Source organism: Brassica oleracea, chromosome C5, assembly GCF_000695525.1.
Source record: "Brassica oleracea var. oleracea cultivar TO1000 chromosome C5, BOL, whole genome shotgun sequence".
NCBI lineage: Eukaryota > Viridiplantae > Streptophyta > Magnoliopsida > Brassicales > Brassicaceae > Brassica > Brassica oleracea.
The window spans coordinates 2288956-2302764 of NC_027752.1; the positions used below are offsets into that span (position 1 = coordinate 2288956).

The 13809-nt window shown below is 32.9% G+C and overlaps 2 protein-coding genes and 1 pseudogene across 2 annotated transcripts; 2 read left to right on the forward strand and 1 right to left on the reverse strand.

Moving 5' to 3' along the window:
* LOC106344254 overlaps positions 1 to 3445 on the forward strand; it is a 10350-nt pseudogene extending 6905 nt beyond the window's left edge.
* Positions 3446 to 5735: 2290 nt separating this feature from the next.
* LOC106293638 (transcription factor bHLH89) lies at positions 5736 to 7658 on the reverse strand. Its single transcript, XM_013729308.1, has 4 exons — positions 7558 to 7658; positions 6605 to 7364; positions 6087 to 6515; positions 5736 to 6009 (listed from the first exon to the last, which is right to left on the reverse strand). Exons 2-4 carry the CDS (start codon positions 7328 to 7330, stop codon positions 5887 to 5889), a joined length of 1278 nt encoding a protein of 425 aa, XP_013584762.1. The 5' UTR covers positions 7331 to 7364; positions 7558 to 7658; the 3' UTR covers positions 5736 to 5886.
* Positions 7659 to 10607: 2949 nt separating this feature from the next.
* Positions 10608 to 12191, forward strand: LOC106292798 (myb-related protein Myb4). Its single transcript, XM_013728455.1, has 3 exons — positions 10608 to 10931; positions 11093 to 11222; positions 11624 to 12191. The coding sequence occupies exons 1-3, from the start codon at positions 10799 to 10801 to the stop codon at positions 12111 to 12113; spliced, it is 753 nt and encodes a 250-aa protein (XP_013583909.1). The 5' UTR covers positions 10608 to 10798; the 3' UTR covers positions 12114 to 12191.
* Positions 12192 to 13809: the final 1618 nt, after the last annotated feature.

Here is a 13809-nt window from a genome sequence, read left to right on the forward strand (position 1 = left end):
GGGGGGGGGGAGAGCAACTTTTTAATACTTGAAGAATTTAAAGATTCTATTGTTACTGGTTTAGTAATTCTTAAAATTTTACTCAAATATTTTGTTATTAGTGTAATGATTTTATAATTCTCATTAAATCCTTAGTTATTAGTATAATGATTTTGTAATTCATTGTAGAATCTTTTGTTATTCAAAAAATTGAATATTTTTAGATTTTGCAATCCTATTAAACTCTTGTGTTACTGAAACAATGATTCTGTACATTTTAACTCATCAATCACCACTTTCAAAATACTAGGTTATAGGTAGTATTCTCAAAGTTTGGATAACAAAAATTTAAAAATTGTCAAATAAATATACATTATTAAGTATATTTGTATCAATGAATTAAAAACATAGATCTATTATGCCAAAAAAACCATAGCTATATAATAAGAAAAGTGATTGAACGATGGCATTGTAGCACATCTAACATGTCTTTCAAAAATTTAATACCATAGAAATTGATATAAAATAACAAAACCCATATTTCTCATATACATGTAATATGTCTTTCAAAAAACTAATACCATAGAAATTATAAAATAACAAAACCCAGATTTTTCATATACATATAACATGTCTTTCAAAAATTTTATACCATAGAAATTGATATATCATATATATATATATTTATATACTTCACTGTTAACGTTCAATATATTTTTCAACACATCATTCACATTTTCTAAAAGAATATTCTTATATAATTATTTTACATAAACATTAAAAAAAATAATGTATAAGAAAAATTAATGTGAAACGTAACTATGAATCCATGACAATTTATAAAAGTTGTATGGATTCTATAAATATGGATGCACTTTTTTGTTAAAATCCATGAAAACTTTCTAATTTTTTAAAAATCTATAAAATTTTCAAATCCATAAACTCTTCATGAATCAGTTTCCCAATAACACCTTCTTAGTATACTTTCATCTCATGAGTTCTAAAGCTATATGTGTATTTAGTAGTTAGTATATTATGTTAAGTTCCATAGTTATTTGTAATTGTATATGGTACTATATATATTTATTTATTTTATCATAACTTTCAACATATGACTGAATCATCTAGGCGAGTAGGAAAACATTGTACACCAAAAAAAACATAACAGTTGGATATGTCAGGGGCCTTTATTGCTTGCATATCCCGGTATGATGCTATTCCCCTAAAAAAAAAAGCTACGATAAGTAGGTTCCAGTCATCTTTATTTTATTTTTATATTCTACAATGTATTGGTCATAAGAATTATATCTACACGTCACTGATGATATTTCATTGTTTAATATTTATCACGCTCTCTCTATAATTAGTTTATATTATATTTCTAACAGATGTATTCGATATCTATACCTATAAAGTTGAAGTATCTGTCTTTTTATACTGTCCACGTCATTCTGGAAAAGGGGGCTTTATTGCCACGTTGGTAACTTTTCCTCAATCATCGAATATTGTTCTTTCGTTGATGGGCTTATGGTGTTAACCGTGGAATGTTTGGGCCAACAATAACTCTCAAACTAGCCCAAGATTTTTAGGGTTTCTTTCAGTTACATGTAAGAACTCGAGCGTTGAATTGTCGAGTCAAATCCGATGAACTTCTGTTATTCTGTGTAAAAGCTTCAGTTTTCCTTTTCTTCCTACACCAAACTAATCATTGAAGTAGTTTTTTTTTTTTTTTGAAAAAAAGGCTTTCATATTAAAAACGTTAACAATTACAAGAGAAGACATGAGTCTTATAATTTGATAAAGTTTGCATGAAACATGAAAGAAATATTGAATCTCAACCAATGAAAAATCAAAAGTTGAGACTAGAATAACCAACACTGTAATGAAAGGCAATCATTGAAGTAGTTTCTACATCTCTTCCTACCCTTTCGCTTTTAATCAGCCTCATCATCATCGAAGATAACCGATTGAACCTCACCGTATAAATGTCTGTTGAATGCAATGAATAGCCGGAAAGAACAAACTCTGTCAAGCATCACCGTCTATAACCTGCTCCTTCCTTTCCTGAAGACATCGTCGTTGCCGTGACGTTCGAATTTGATGTTCACCACCACTCTGATCAGTCAACGGTCTAACAGTGTAGGGCTTCAAGCTCTTTGACTTCCTTATTTCAATATGTTTCAATAATCAAACTGGCTTCCCTGAAATATCCAAACACTTAATCCAATACCTTAAGAGCAGTTCCACAGTCACGACCAGCTTCTCGGTTTGGCAAACACCAACACTCATCTTCCTGGTTAGTCTCTAACCCTATGCTTCTAAGACATAAGCATTTAAGAAAAAAACTATCATGGAAGTTGGAGTTACTGAGAAAGCTGATTTATGAAACTCTTATATCATCTTTGCTCTATATATTTCAAAAGTCTTTTGCTCTCATCTGTCTTCCGTCTTCTCAATCTCAGGTCAACATCGATGCGGGAAGAGTTGCATACTCAGATGGACTAACTACTTAAGACCAAACATCAGAAGAGTCAAATTCAACTTGCAAGAAGAAGAAACCATCATTCAACTTCATGCTCTGTTAGGAAACAGGTCTGTACTGTAATAATCAAACAAACAATCTCTGCTAAGTTTTGGCTTTTTCTTGAAACTGTTATTGTTATGTTAAGGTGGTGGGTGATTTCAACTAATTTGCCAAAGAGAACACACGACGAGATCTAGAACGATTGGAACACTCATTTGAAGAAGCGGTTAGTCAAAATGAGGATTGATCCAGTGACTTATAAACCCAAAAACGAGTCTCCTCTTTGTTTATCCAAAAACAAAGCCACACTTAGCCACAAGGCTCAGTGAGAAAGTGCTCGGCTTGAAGCTGCAGCAAGGCTTGCTAGAGAATCAAAGCTTCTTCACTACCAAAGCAAAGCATCATCATGGATTCACTCATAAGACATGGACATCAAAACAAACCAAAGGTAAAACAAAATAGAACATAGACACTAAACCTTCGCAATTTGCTTAAATGTATTATCTTTTGTAGGCAACGCAGATCAACAACAACAACAGCTTGAATCTCTGACATCATTAGCGTCATTCTCAGATACGAAGGACTTATCAATCAGAATCCAAACGAGGATGAAGTTCGTCGGATCATCCACGATCCACGTGTCTGATTATTATGAAAGACTGAAAACATTGGATCAGTACAACGATTTTTGAAGCCACGCAGATGTCAGAAGGAATCGAAGAAGGCTTCACGGGTATCTTACTCGACAGCGACACACTAGGCCGAAGTTTTTGTGCTGAGAAAACGAAACAGCCGGCGAGAGTAGTCGGGATGAGAGCAACAACTACTTACGAGGACAACAAGAACTACTTGGACAACATTTTCATATTTGTTGATCCTTGCCGTCCGATTCTTAGTCAATTTTCTAGGTCGAGGGTTGATATTTATCGGAAATGTTTTTGACTCTTTTAGTTATTAATATTTGTATCATTATATGATCAATTTTTATACGACTCAAGGCATTAGAGAATTTTCAGAAATAACCGAAAAAAAACAGTTCATAATATCGGACTCAAGTCATGATTAAAACTGACATGTTCGTATTACGTTCAATGCGAGCAGAACACTTTGTTGCGTTCATAAATTTAGTTAATGGAACAGACAGTTAACACTGTCCAACAGTGGGGTTTACAAACTACAACTACAGTCAAATGATCATGTAATTAAAAAGGAACAAAGGCAGACTTCAAATGATTAACTTACTTTGTCTTTGCACCCACAAAGAAAATTCTGATCCTTGATGATAAGTACTTTGTTGTGTAGGTTTGATGTTTCGTAAATGGTGATGTTGCTCTATCAGAGAGATGGAGAAAGAGAAAGGAAGTACACATGGCGCAAGAAAGAAAAGAGAGTGACATCGAAAATCAGATAGCAGAAGAGAGAGAGAGAGAGAGAGAGAGAGAGAGAGAGAGAGAGAGAGCATTTAAGTGCGGCCAAGCCTTTCCATTTAGGTGGCGGGATCGCCACTCTGAATAAATGAATTTCGCGCAACTAAAAGATGACGTTCCACCTCTACATTATAATATTATAGTAACATCCATTCTACTAAAGGCATAACAAACATAATTACAAGCTTTAACTACACGGGCAACTCAAAACCACCATATCTAAATTAAAGACCTTAAGTTTCTCCTCTGTTATTAAACACACGAGCAGCCCATCACCATTTTAGACCAAATATTACTTTCAGATGGAAAAGTTTGTTTTCTTCAAAGACCAATTAATTATATTTTTCTAGAGAGAACTATAATATCATATACTTCTATTAATATTTAAATAAATACAGTTTTCACCCAAATAACATTTAGTAATATGAATAATAGAGCCACCATTATTAAACAATATAGCTCAACTTCAAATGTGAAAACACATTGTCCTTTAAATAATATCGCGCCACCATTATGCAATTACTACTAATTTAGAAACAAAAGAAACCACCGGTATTTGCCAAAGAATTGAGAGTTTCTATTGTAATGCATGACCACTTAAATGGGGTCACTTCCAAAGGGCTAGCAAACACCACTTGGAATCCAACTACAGAAGAAGAAAAGGATACATGCATTGTATGCTTCATAAATTATAACAATATAATCTATTTATGTTCTCTTGCGGCCGTACTTTCCATTTCCGCTGCATTGATCAATAGTCTTATACAAACATAAGCTGTCTCATATGTAGGAAAAATCATCTATGATTCACCATTATTACAATTTATAAGGGGATTTCCTATATTCCAATTTTTAGTTTCATTTGCATACTTTTTTTTTCGTTTTAATTTTCAAACAAAATATATAAATATTTTTTCTCATTTTCTAATATGTTCCATTGCCAGAATTATTCTATTACCAAAAATCAAATAAAAAGCATATGAAAACAAAACTTCATTACACAAATTTAAATTCAGATTAGTCTCTAAAATAAAATTCAAATGTTGTTCCTTCTATATATTGTCCACATGGTACTTAACAATATAATTCAATGTGTTCTTTAAATAAAACATCAACTTTACTTTATGTTTAAATTCTAACTAAATTAACTTTGCTACGACTATCGGCTTTTTATTATACTTTTATTGAATTGATTAGTCACAACCACTTATGTTATTCTACTTTGAACTAAGCAACTTCAAAATAAAGTAATATACTATTGTCGCTAACCAGTATCAAATGGATCAGAAAAAATATCATTTTATTTCAACATATTTTCTTTACTAAGACCATAAAATAAATTATCAATTTATGTAAGAATAAAACATACAAACCCGGCTCGTAGCGCCGGAATACCACTAGTAACATAATATAACATTTGAGGGGATTTGATTTTTACTTGAGTTTTAGATGATTTCAATAAGTTGCAAAGATTTATGTGATTTTTGTTAAACCACTCTAGAGTATAACCTAAAACCATGGGATTTGGATTTTAATTTTTTTAACTAAGAAACTCCACCCAAACACCCTAAAATCACCTGAAAACTTTAAAACTCCACAACTTAAAATATTTTCAATAACAGTGATTTTAGAGTACTCTACGAAATGTTAAATTCAATGGATTTTAAATGTTTTTTTAAAATTCATGTTTGAATAACAGTAGATTTGTCATTTTAATACAAATCACCTAAAACTCTCGGTTGAATACACCTCCTAATAGATTTTGAGATTTGTGTTTGTATTTCTGAATTATTATTGAGTGTAGGTATGAGTTAATTATATTATTAATGTAATATTATTAATCCTCCATGGAAAAACTAGCTTCAAGCCCACATAGATAAAACGAAATAATACGAAACATTACTAATGTAATAATTAATCATCCATTATGGAAGCCATTACTAAGAAGAAAACGCATTAATCACTAGTGTAGCAGTGATAGCCATTGTTAGACGAAAGAGCTTCCATGTATTGTTTCTCCAACACTTCCATAACTCTATCTGCTATGGCACTTGCATAAACACTAGACCCTTCACAAATCTGTTCATATATGTCACACTTCGTTAGTACAATACTCTTAGGTCTAATAAAAGGGTCATGCAATTTAATGACAATACCTTGGTGTTGAACAAGAAGCTGTGGTGCTCTCCGATCTGTGCACCAGCTACATGATGAAGATCAAGCTGAAGCTGATCAATCACTTTGGAGACGAACAATAAACAGTTGATTTTCTTCTTTTGCACGATCTTGATAGTAACTTCATCGTCTATGATACGCACATCGACTTCAGTGAATTTTGATTTCCTCTTCAGCCACGAGCATCTCAAGGCATTGTTCTTCTTATTGACTAAACACTGTTCCACGACTTCGCTTTGAGCGTTGTAGTTCTCATCACCAACGTCCTCTTCCCCTACTTCGATTCTGCCTCTCTTGTTCCTTTGCCTTGTGATTCTTTTCTTCTCCAATAGCATCTTGAACTCCTCGATGGTCCTTAGCAATTCCTTGATGTGATCTATCGCTTCTCCAACGATTGATGCTCTATCATTCTATAGATAAAAAAATAAGAAAAGTTCTAAAAGGTTTTAGTTAATTAAAATTAATTACTTGTTGAAGAAGATAGGGTATTTATTGTAACCTTGGTAGGGTTTGGAATTAAGTTCTTCAAGTCACCAAACCGGTCTTTGAAGTGAACTCTTCTCTCACGTTCTGTAGGGAAGACTTTACGCTTTCTTGATCCTCTCCCTTTTCGGTTAAGACCATTCTCGGTGGTGTTGTTTTCTTCAGCATATATCAAACTGTTCACTCCATTGAACTCGGTCTGATCCTCAACTCCTAGTAGAGTCCCACTAGGAGGCTGCAAAGGGAAATTCAGATGGTAGAGAGGGTCAAAGGCAGCAGAGGCAGAGGAAGATGTCATGATCATGTCGTGAAGGGTAGGTGTTGCGAAAGGTGGAAGTGAGGATCTTGGTAATTGCAAGAGGCTGAGTAGGTCAGGAGTTGTGTGATTAGGACCTAAAGTCACAAACTCTTGGTAACCGTTGTCCCAATTGTTAGACTGTGGAGCATAAGCTGGATCTTGAAAGTTTTGGTGCATTAAACTCTGGAGTTGCTGGTCACAACTAGAAGGAGTATTGATGTGAAGCTGATGAACAGAAGCTGTGGCTGCGGCTAGGGAGCAGTCTTGTGGGCTGAGGTGGAACTCAGAGAGATCTTCAAGACTGCAGTTGCTGTTGCTTGTGCTACCGGCAACCAAGACCGGCGGTGGTGGCTCCGCCGGAGAGAAGTTGCTCTCCACCGTCATATCTGCCGGAGCATTTGGGTCAAAACACCCTATTTCTTCAAACATGTTTCCTTCTTCCATTAAACCGGGTTAAGGGCTAAGATGGTTTCAAAATCTGCAAACGAATATTATAATCAAACAGTTTCTGTTTTCCACAATATCCAAATTGTATATTGACAAGTGGAACCTAATCTCGAACAAATATGCTATAACCATTTTATAAATAGAATTTTCTTAGCTAGTTTCATTCTTGTAGTCTATTAACATGTTATGTGAAACTAAAGTGTAAAGAGAAGATATGTTGTTACCGTCAACTGATGAACGTCGGAGAAAACTTTCCGACTAAAGCATTGGAAGAGAAGAGGTTTACTTAAATAACTCTCTCTCTGTTTCTGTCTCTGTCTCTCTTTCTTTTTAGAAAAGCCTATACGTTTGTAATGTTTGAGTAACAATAAAAAGAGAGTAGGATGACAAACAAACAATTTCTTGAATTAAATAAAATTAAATTCTTGTTATATATTTGTGGTCGATCGGGGGACAAAAATGTTACGTTCAAAACAAACTCTTCTATGTTTGTTAAAATTTCAAACTAAGTTATGTAATTTTTGCCCTAATATTCATAATCATTTTAAATATGAAATGCGTGATTGCGGCTGTGAAAATTCAGGTTTCTCAGTTTGAAAAATCTTTATTATATTTTCTGGTCGAGTTGATATGTAGATAAGGAAAACGTAATATATCTATGTTTGTTTGTTGTTTTTAGTTCAGACTTTAAACATAAAGCTAATGCTAACTTTATATTATTTTAAAATATTTATTTGTTATATGTAAATTCTAAATTTTCATTATGGTTTTGGTTGCAATTGGTTTCTGCTAACAAACCAAATTTATGACCTAAGGACAAGTTTATCGGGGGTGATTAAGGAGTTTCTTAGGGGGAGAGATCCCACGAAAACACAAAAATTGGTAACAAAAAACCCAGGTTAAAGATTGACTATTATTGAGGTTTTGTACTGTTCGCGGGCTCCACTGACACATGATAACCCGCGATTGGTGCACTTTTTTTTTAACCAAAAGAAAAAAAAAAATTAAAAACCGTTTTATGGGATAAACATGGTCTAACCTAAGTTACATATTATAGTTCTTTGGCATTACATCTTTTAGCTTAAGTTACATAAATCTTTCATTGATCTATTTTTGAGCGTTGATATAGCGCGATATATAACATATACACACATAACACAGTATACACATACGGCATACATAGTTGATACTCAGTTACTTTGCTGTGTACTAGTGATTTAGTTGAGTCATGTAATATATCTCTTTGGGGGCAAGACAGGCTGGTTAGTTACAGTCTGAGTTCTATGACGTGTCTCTCTTCTCGTGGGTCCCATGACGATTCTCTAAGTTTTGCCGTTTCAGAAACACTCTTCAAGGGCAGTTTCGTCTATGCATGATACTTTCTGGTATTTGTGGGGCATGTTTGGAGTCATGCGATTATAAGAAAAATGTCTAGTTTTATGATTTGTTTTCTGGATGATTTGCTTTGTTAAACTAGTTCTTATGAGTTATGATTTATGGCCATAATAAATATTTTAGAATCATCTGTAAAAGAATTAATGTGTTAATTTCCCGCAACATCAAAGTAATATATATAAGGTGTCTATGAAAATACTATGATGCTTTTAAAATAAATAGTAATCTTTCCTAATGTTATAATAAGCGGAAAAATAACAGAAATAATTTCCTTGTTTGTTGGGTCATGCAATTTCTGCTTCCAAGGCATAGGTAGCGGATTGTTTTTGAAGAATAAGAGCTGGGTCCCACAAAATGAAGGAATATAAACAAAATCTATGAGGGTGTTTTCGTAAATCACAATGGCTACCGGGTACTTCTGCTAACCAGTGTTATCCGGTTTAGTTGATGCCTTGGTATTGGACTATTGGTAATAATAGTTATGGTTTACTTTCTATGTGCCCTTCCATGGACCCACCAAATGTGGTGGCCAATCTTATACTGGGCCTTTGTGAGCTGAACAATCAATGAATAAAATAAATTGATGCTTTTGATTGATAAGGAGTCAGGCGTTTAGTAAGCCACGTTCCTTCATCCATAGCCAAACAAGACCGGGCCTGAACCCGAGTCCAACAGCTCAGTATCCAAACTGATGGTGTCTAAAAAAAAACACGTTCCTTCATCCATAGCCAGATAAGACCGGGCCTGAACCGACTCCAATAGCTGATAATCCGACTAACCGGGTGTGCTTCTGTTGGACTTTGAAAAAATACTATGAAAAAATCATGAACTTTTCACCACTAGTGCTACGTGAACGTGATCAATGTAATGCCAATAGGTTTTCACTCAGAGGCCAACTCCTTTAAGATAGAGCATCTCGACAGACTACAGTTGCAAAAACATCAAAAAAAATTCAGTTGTATATTTAGGTCTTACCGTCTTTGTTTTTTGAAAAATTAGTGAGAACAAGCGAGGGTAAACTACTGAGGAAGAGGAGTCATGAAGTGTGAAGAGGGGTATTAATATGTGGAAAATGACGTTGCCTAGAAGCAGATGCAACAGTGAAGATGAAGATGTGTTAACAATAATTTTGTTAGTTTACTTTATCTCTCGTGATAATTATATCGTGTTTCACATGGTCCCTTATTTGATATGACTGAACAGTCGCACTAGAGCGATATCTTTATACATAAAACGTTAAAAAGAAAAAGGTAGATCTGGGTATCGTTGTGTGATTCACAATACAATCAGTCTTTTAATGAAACAAGTTTAAAAATACTTTTTGGTTTGTTTGCAAAACTATAATAAATCGAGAGATATAAGTGGATTACATTTAAATGGATATGATAAATCATGTGAGTAGTATAGTAGATATAGTCACTAACAAGGAATTGTCGCACGTACGTCCCCTTTCGGACCTAGACAATCTCCATTGACATCTATATCAAAAATCCCATATCGTGAAATATGTGTAAATAATAACCTACGTACAACTCATCAATAAAGTCAATCAGTTTACGAACCACTCAATACTTCTTGATAATTTCATCTCATGCATTACTGTTTTGGAAAAATTCAAAACGTAACTAGATTCATACTATTAGTAGTCAAAAATTTCCCCTGGAAAATTCAACTTCACTGCTAAACAAGTCCACCAACAATAGAGGAAAAGATTTGACCTGCTTTCCTCGGTACGTTATCAAATTATATCTAGACAGAGAAAAAACATAACTATTCTTTGAAAAGTAAGTAGAGGAAAAGAAGTTGTAAACGTTGGACTTTGTGTACCAAAAAAGAAATATATTTTCCAGCTTGTTCTTTTCCTATGGCTGCCTTGCATTATATAATATATCAACACACTTAGCCATCGCACACTTGCTTCAAACATCTGTGGCTTCCTTTGCTTTCATAAACACAACACCTTCTTTTTTCTTTTGGTTACAATAAACACAAAAGCTTCCTCATCCATTTTTTAATCTTTGTTCTTTTGAAGATACTTTTCTTTGAAGAATTAGATTGAAAAAGAAGAAGATGGGGAGAAGACCATGCTGTGAGAAAATGGGATTGAAGAAAGGGCCATGGAGCGCTGAAGAAGATCGAATCTTGATTAGTCATATTCGTCTCCATGGTCATCCCAACTGGAGAGCTCTCCCTCAACTAGCTGGTAAATATTTTCATATATTTATCTATTTTCTAACATATCTTCAAAAAACAGAAACAACCAATCTCTTCTGATTTGACGAGTGTTCTTGTTCTATAGTTATATATATATGCATGTATATATGTGTGTGTAAAGTTTTGTAATGGTGTTTGTGAAATGATTAGGGCTACTTAGGTGCGGCAAAAGTTGCAGGCTTCGTTGGATAAATTATTTGAGACCAGATATCAAACGTGGCAACTTCACTCCTCAAGAAGAAGAAACTATCATCAACTTGCATCAAAGCTTAGGCAACAGGTTTTTTTTATGTCCTTATATTTTTTTTAAAAAAGATCTTACTACAATACTTCAAAGTTTTTTTCTGAATGATTACAATTTGCTTCTGTCAATATGCCAAATATTATAACTGTGTGGGGGCTAAGGACTGAGAAGATTCGAACCCGTGATTGCCTTTGTCCACATACCTAAACATTTAAATAATTTAATTTTCACTTTCCTAATTTTCTTTATAAACAACTTTCACTACAAGACGAAATAGGCACTGTGATCAGTGTAAGACATGTGCAGATCTCTTTAACCATGCATAGGCAATTTAATTTGGTTGCTTTTATTTTGCTCTACTCGCTCTTTCTTCTCATAAATTTTATTATTCAGTTATGTGACACTTTGCTTATTATTATTTGTTTTTTATATGATAGATGGTCTGCTATAGCTGCAAAATTACCGGGAAGAACAGACAACGAAATAAAAAATGTGTGGCACACTCATTTAAAGAAAAGAATCCAGCATAATCAAGATCAAAATATCAGCGAAACGATTTGCGACAATGATGAACAACTCGTCTCAGTTATGGATGAAAAGAGGCCAAGCTCTCCCCAACAACAATCTAGCAGCAGTACCAACATTTCAGCGGTTACAACATCGAGCAACAACAACGACGTGTCCAATAACAACATCAAAGACTCTGCGACGTCACCAGAAGATGTTCTTCCATTGATAGATGAGAGCTTTTGGTCAGAAGTTGTATCGATGGATTACAACATTTCAGGAGATGAGGAGATAAAGATAGAGGATTGGGAGAGCTCATTAGATAGCAATATTAAGGGATATAACCATGACATGGAGAGTTGGTTTGATAATCTTCTCACTAGTAATCTTACAACTGGAGAAAATTCCGACATTTTCTGAGTTTTGAATTGTTTAAGCTAGTTAAGACTTAAAATCTTCGTTTGTAACCCACATGAATAAAATCTTTTACGTTTCCTATATCATTTTCCTCTATTCATGTATCTTTATCCGCTTTCTTGCGCGATTTTTATGCAAACAAATATTAATGTTGTAAGGTATATATTGTTTCGGGTATTTTAAAAGGTTATAGATAATATCAAGAAATCGCCTAACTATGATACCTTACTATAGAATATATTATGAAGAGTTCATGTTAAGCTAACATATCATTATTTTTATTTGTATTTTTCTTTTGCCGTCTTGTGATAATTGCTTCTTCAGTTTTTGTTTGTTAAAGAGTTGTCTTCTCTTAGGTCATAAGTGCCCTAGTTATAATTTACAATCTTCGGTGATATTTGCAATATACCTATTTATATAAACATGTTTAGTGTATGACTAGATTAAAGACAGACTATATTGTTGTTCTAATACTCGAGATACTTAAAATAATTTCAAAAAAAAAAATACTCGAGATACTTTTAAAGCATATTCCCTTTTTCTATGCTGAATGAACTATATCATCACATTTTAAATTCTTGTAGTTTTACTAAAAGTATTGGATAGCCAACAAAAAAGATAGCTTTATCGAGGAGGTCCACGTACTAATTTTATCATCCATTTAAAATTGGGATATTTGCTAAAACCAACTCAAATATTGAAGTCCAACCTAAAAGTATACCCTATTTTTAGTCAAATTCAAAACCAACCTAAAAGTATAGTGAAAATACTATTTAACCCTTATGACCAAACAAAAAAACAGAATATATTTTACGTTTCTATCTTTGAAAGTCTACACGTAATAAAAGAAGTCTATATATATATAGTCTTCCTACGAAGTTTACCTTATAGACTTATTTTGTAGTCTACACTCTAATTTGATCTAATAATTTAATTTTGAAAATGTATAAAAATAATTATTGTGATATTTTTAACTAATCATCAATATAATGGATAATATGAAGTAAATAAATTAAAATTTCATACAATTGAACAGTTTTGAAGAATATATACTAATTTGGTTATCATGTGTTAGACAATGTTCATAGTTTAGAAACAAAAGGTTCTAACATGTTATGTCTTTTAGTGGTTGATTTCATAGGGTTAAATTTTAGATTTTGTTTTTTTTTTATTTTATTAACTTAAATCCGCATATTAATGTTTAGTAGTTTATATTTTGCATAATTGATACTTTTTGATTTTCAAGCAAAACATTTAGGGTTTGAGATTTGTGGTTTAGGATTTCATAGACCTACAATAAAGTCTATTTATCTTAAGACGTCTTTTTCAGTCTATATTTTTCATTTTGTTTTACAGAAAACCATTATATTTAAACTAAGTTAAGTTCCTTAAGAATAAAAAGTGAAATCATATACTATAACTATTAAAAAATAAAGAAATAAATTTAATAAATCATTTATTAAAATTATTAAAATAATAAAGAATAAACAACAATAATGAAATTATTATAGTAGACTTCCAAAAAAGGTCTACTACGTTACAGTAAAATCTACTCCAAAATTTTAATTTTAGTAGACTTCAAAAGAAATCTACAGTGTCGTAAATTTTAATCTAGTTACATTTTTGTCTCCCTATATAAACAAAATTTATACAGTCTCTCTCTAAAGTGGCTGCACAAGTTTTTAAAACTCTCTCACTT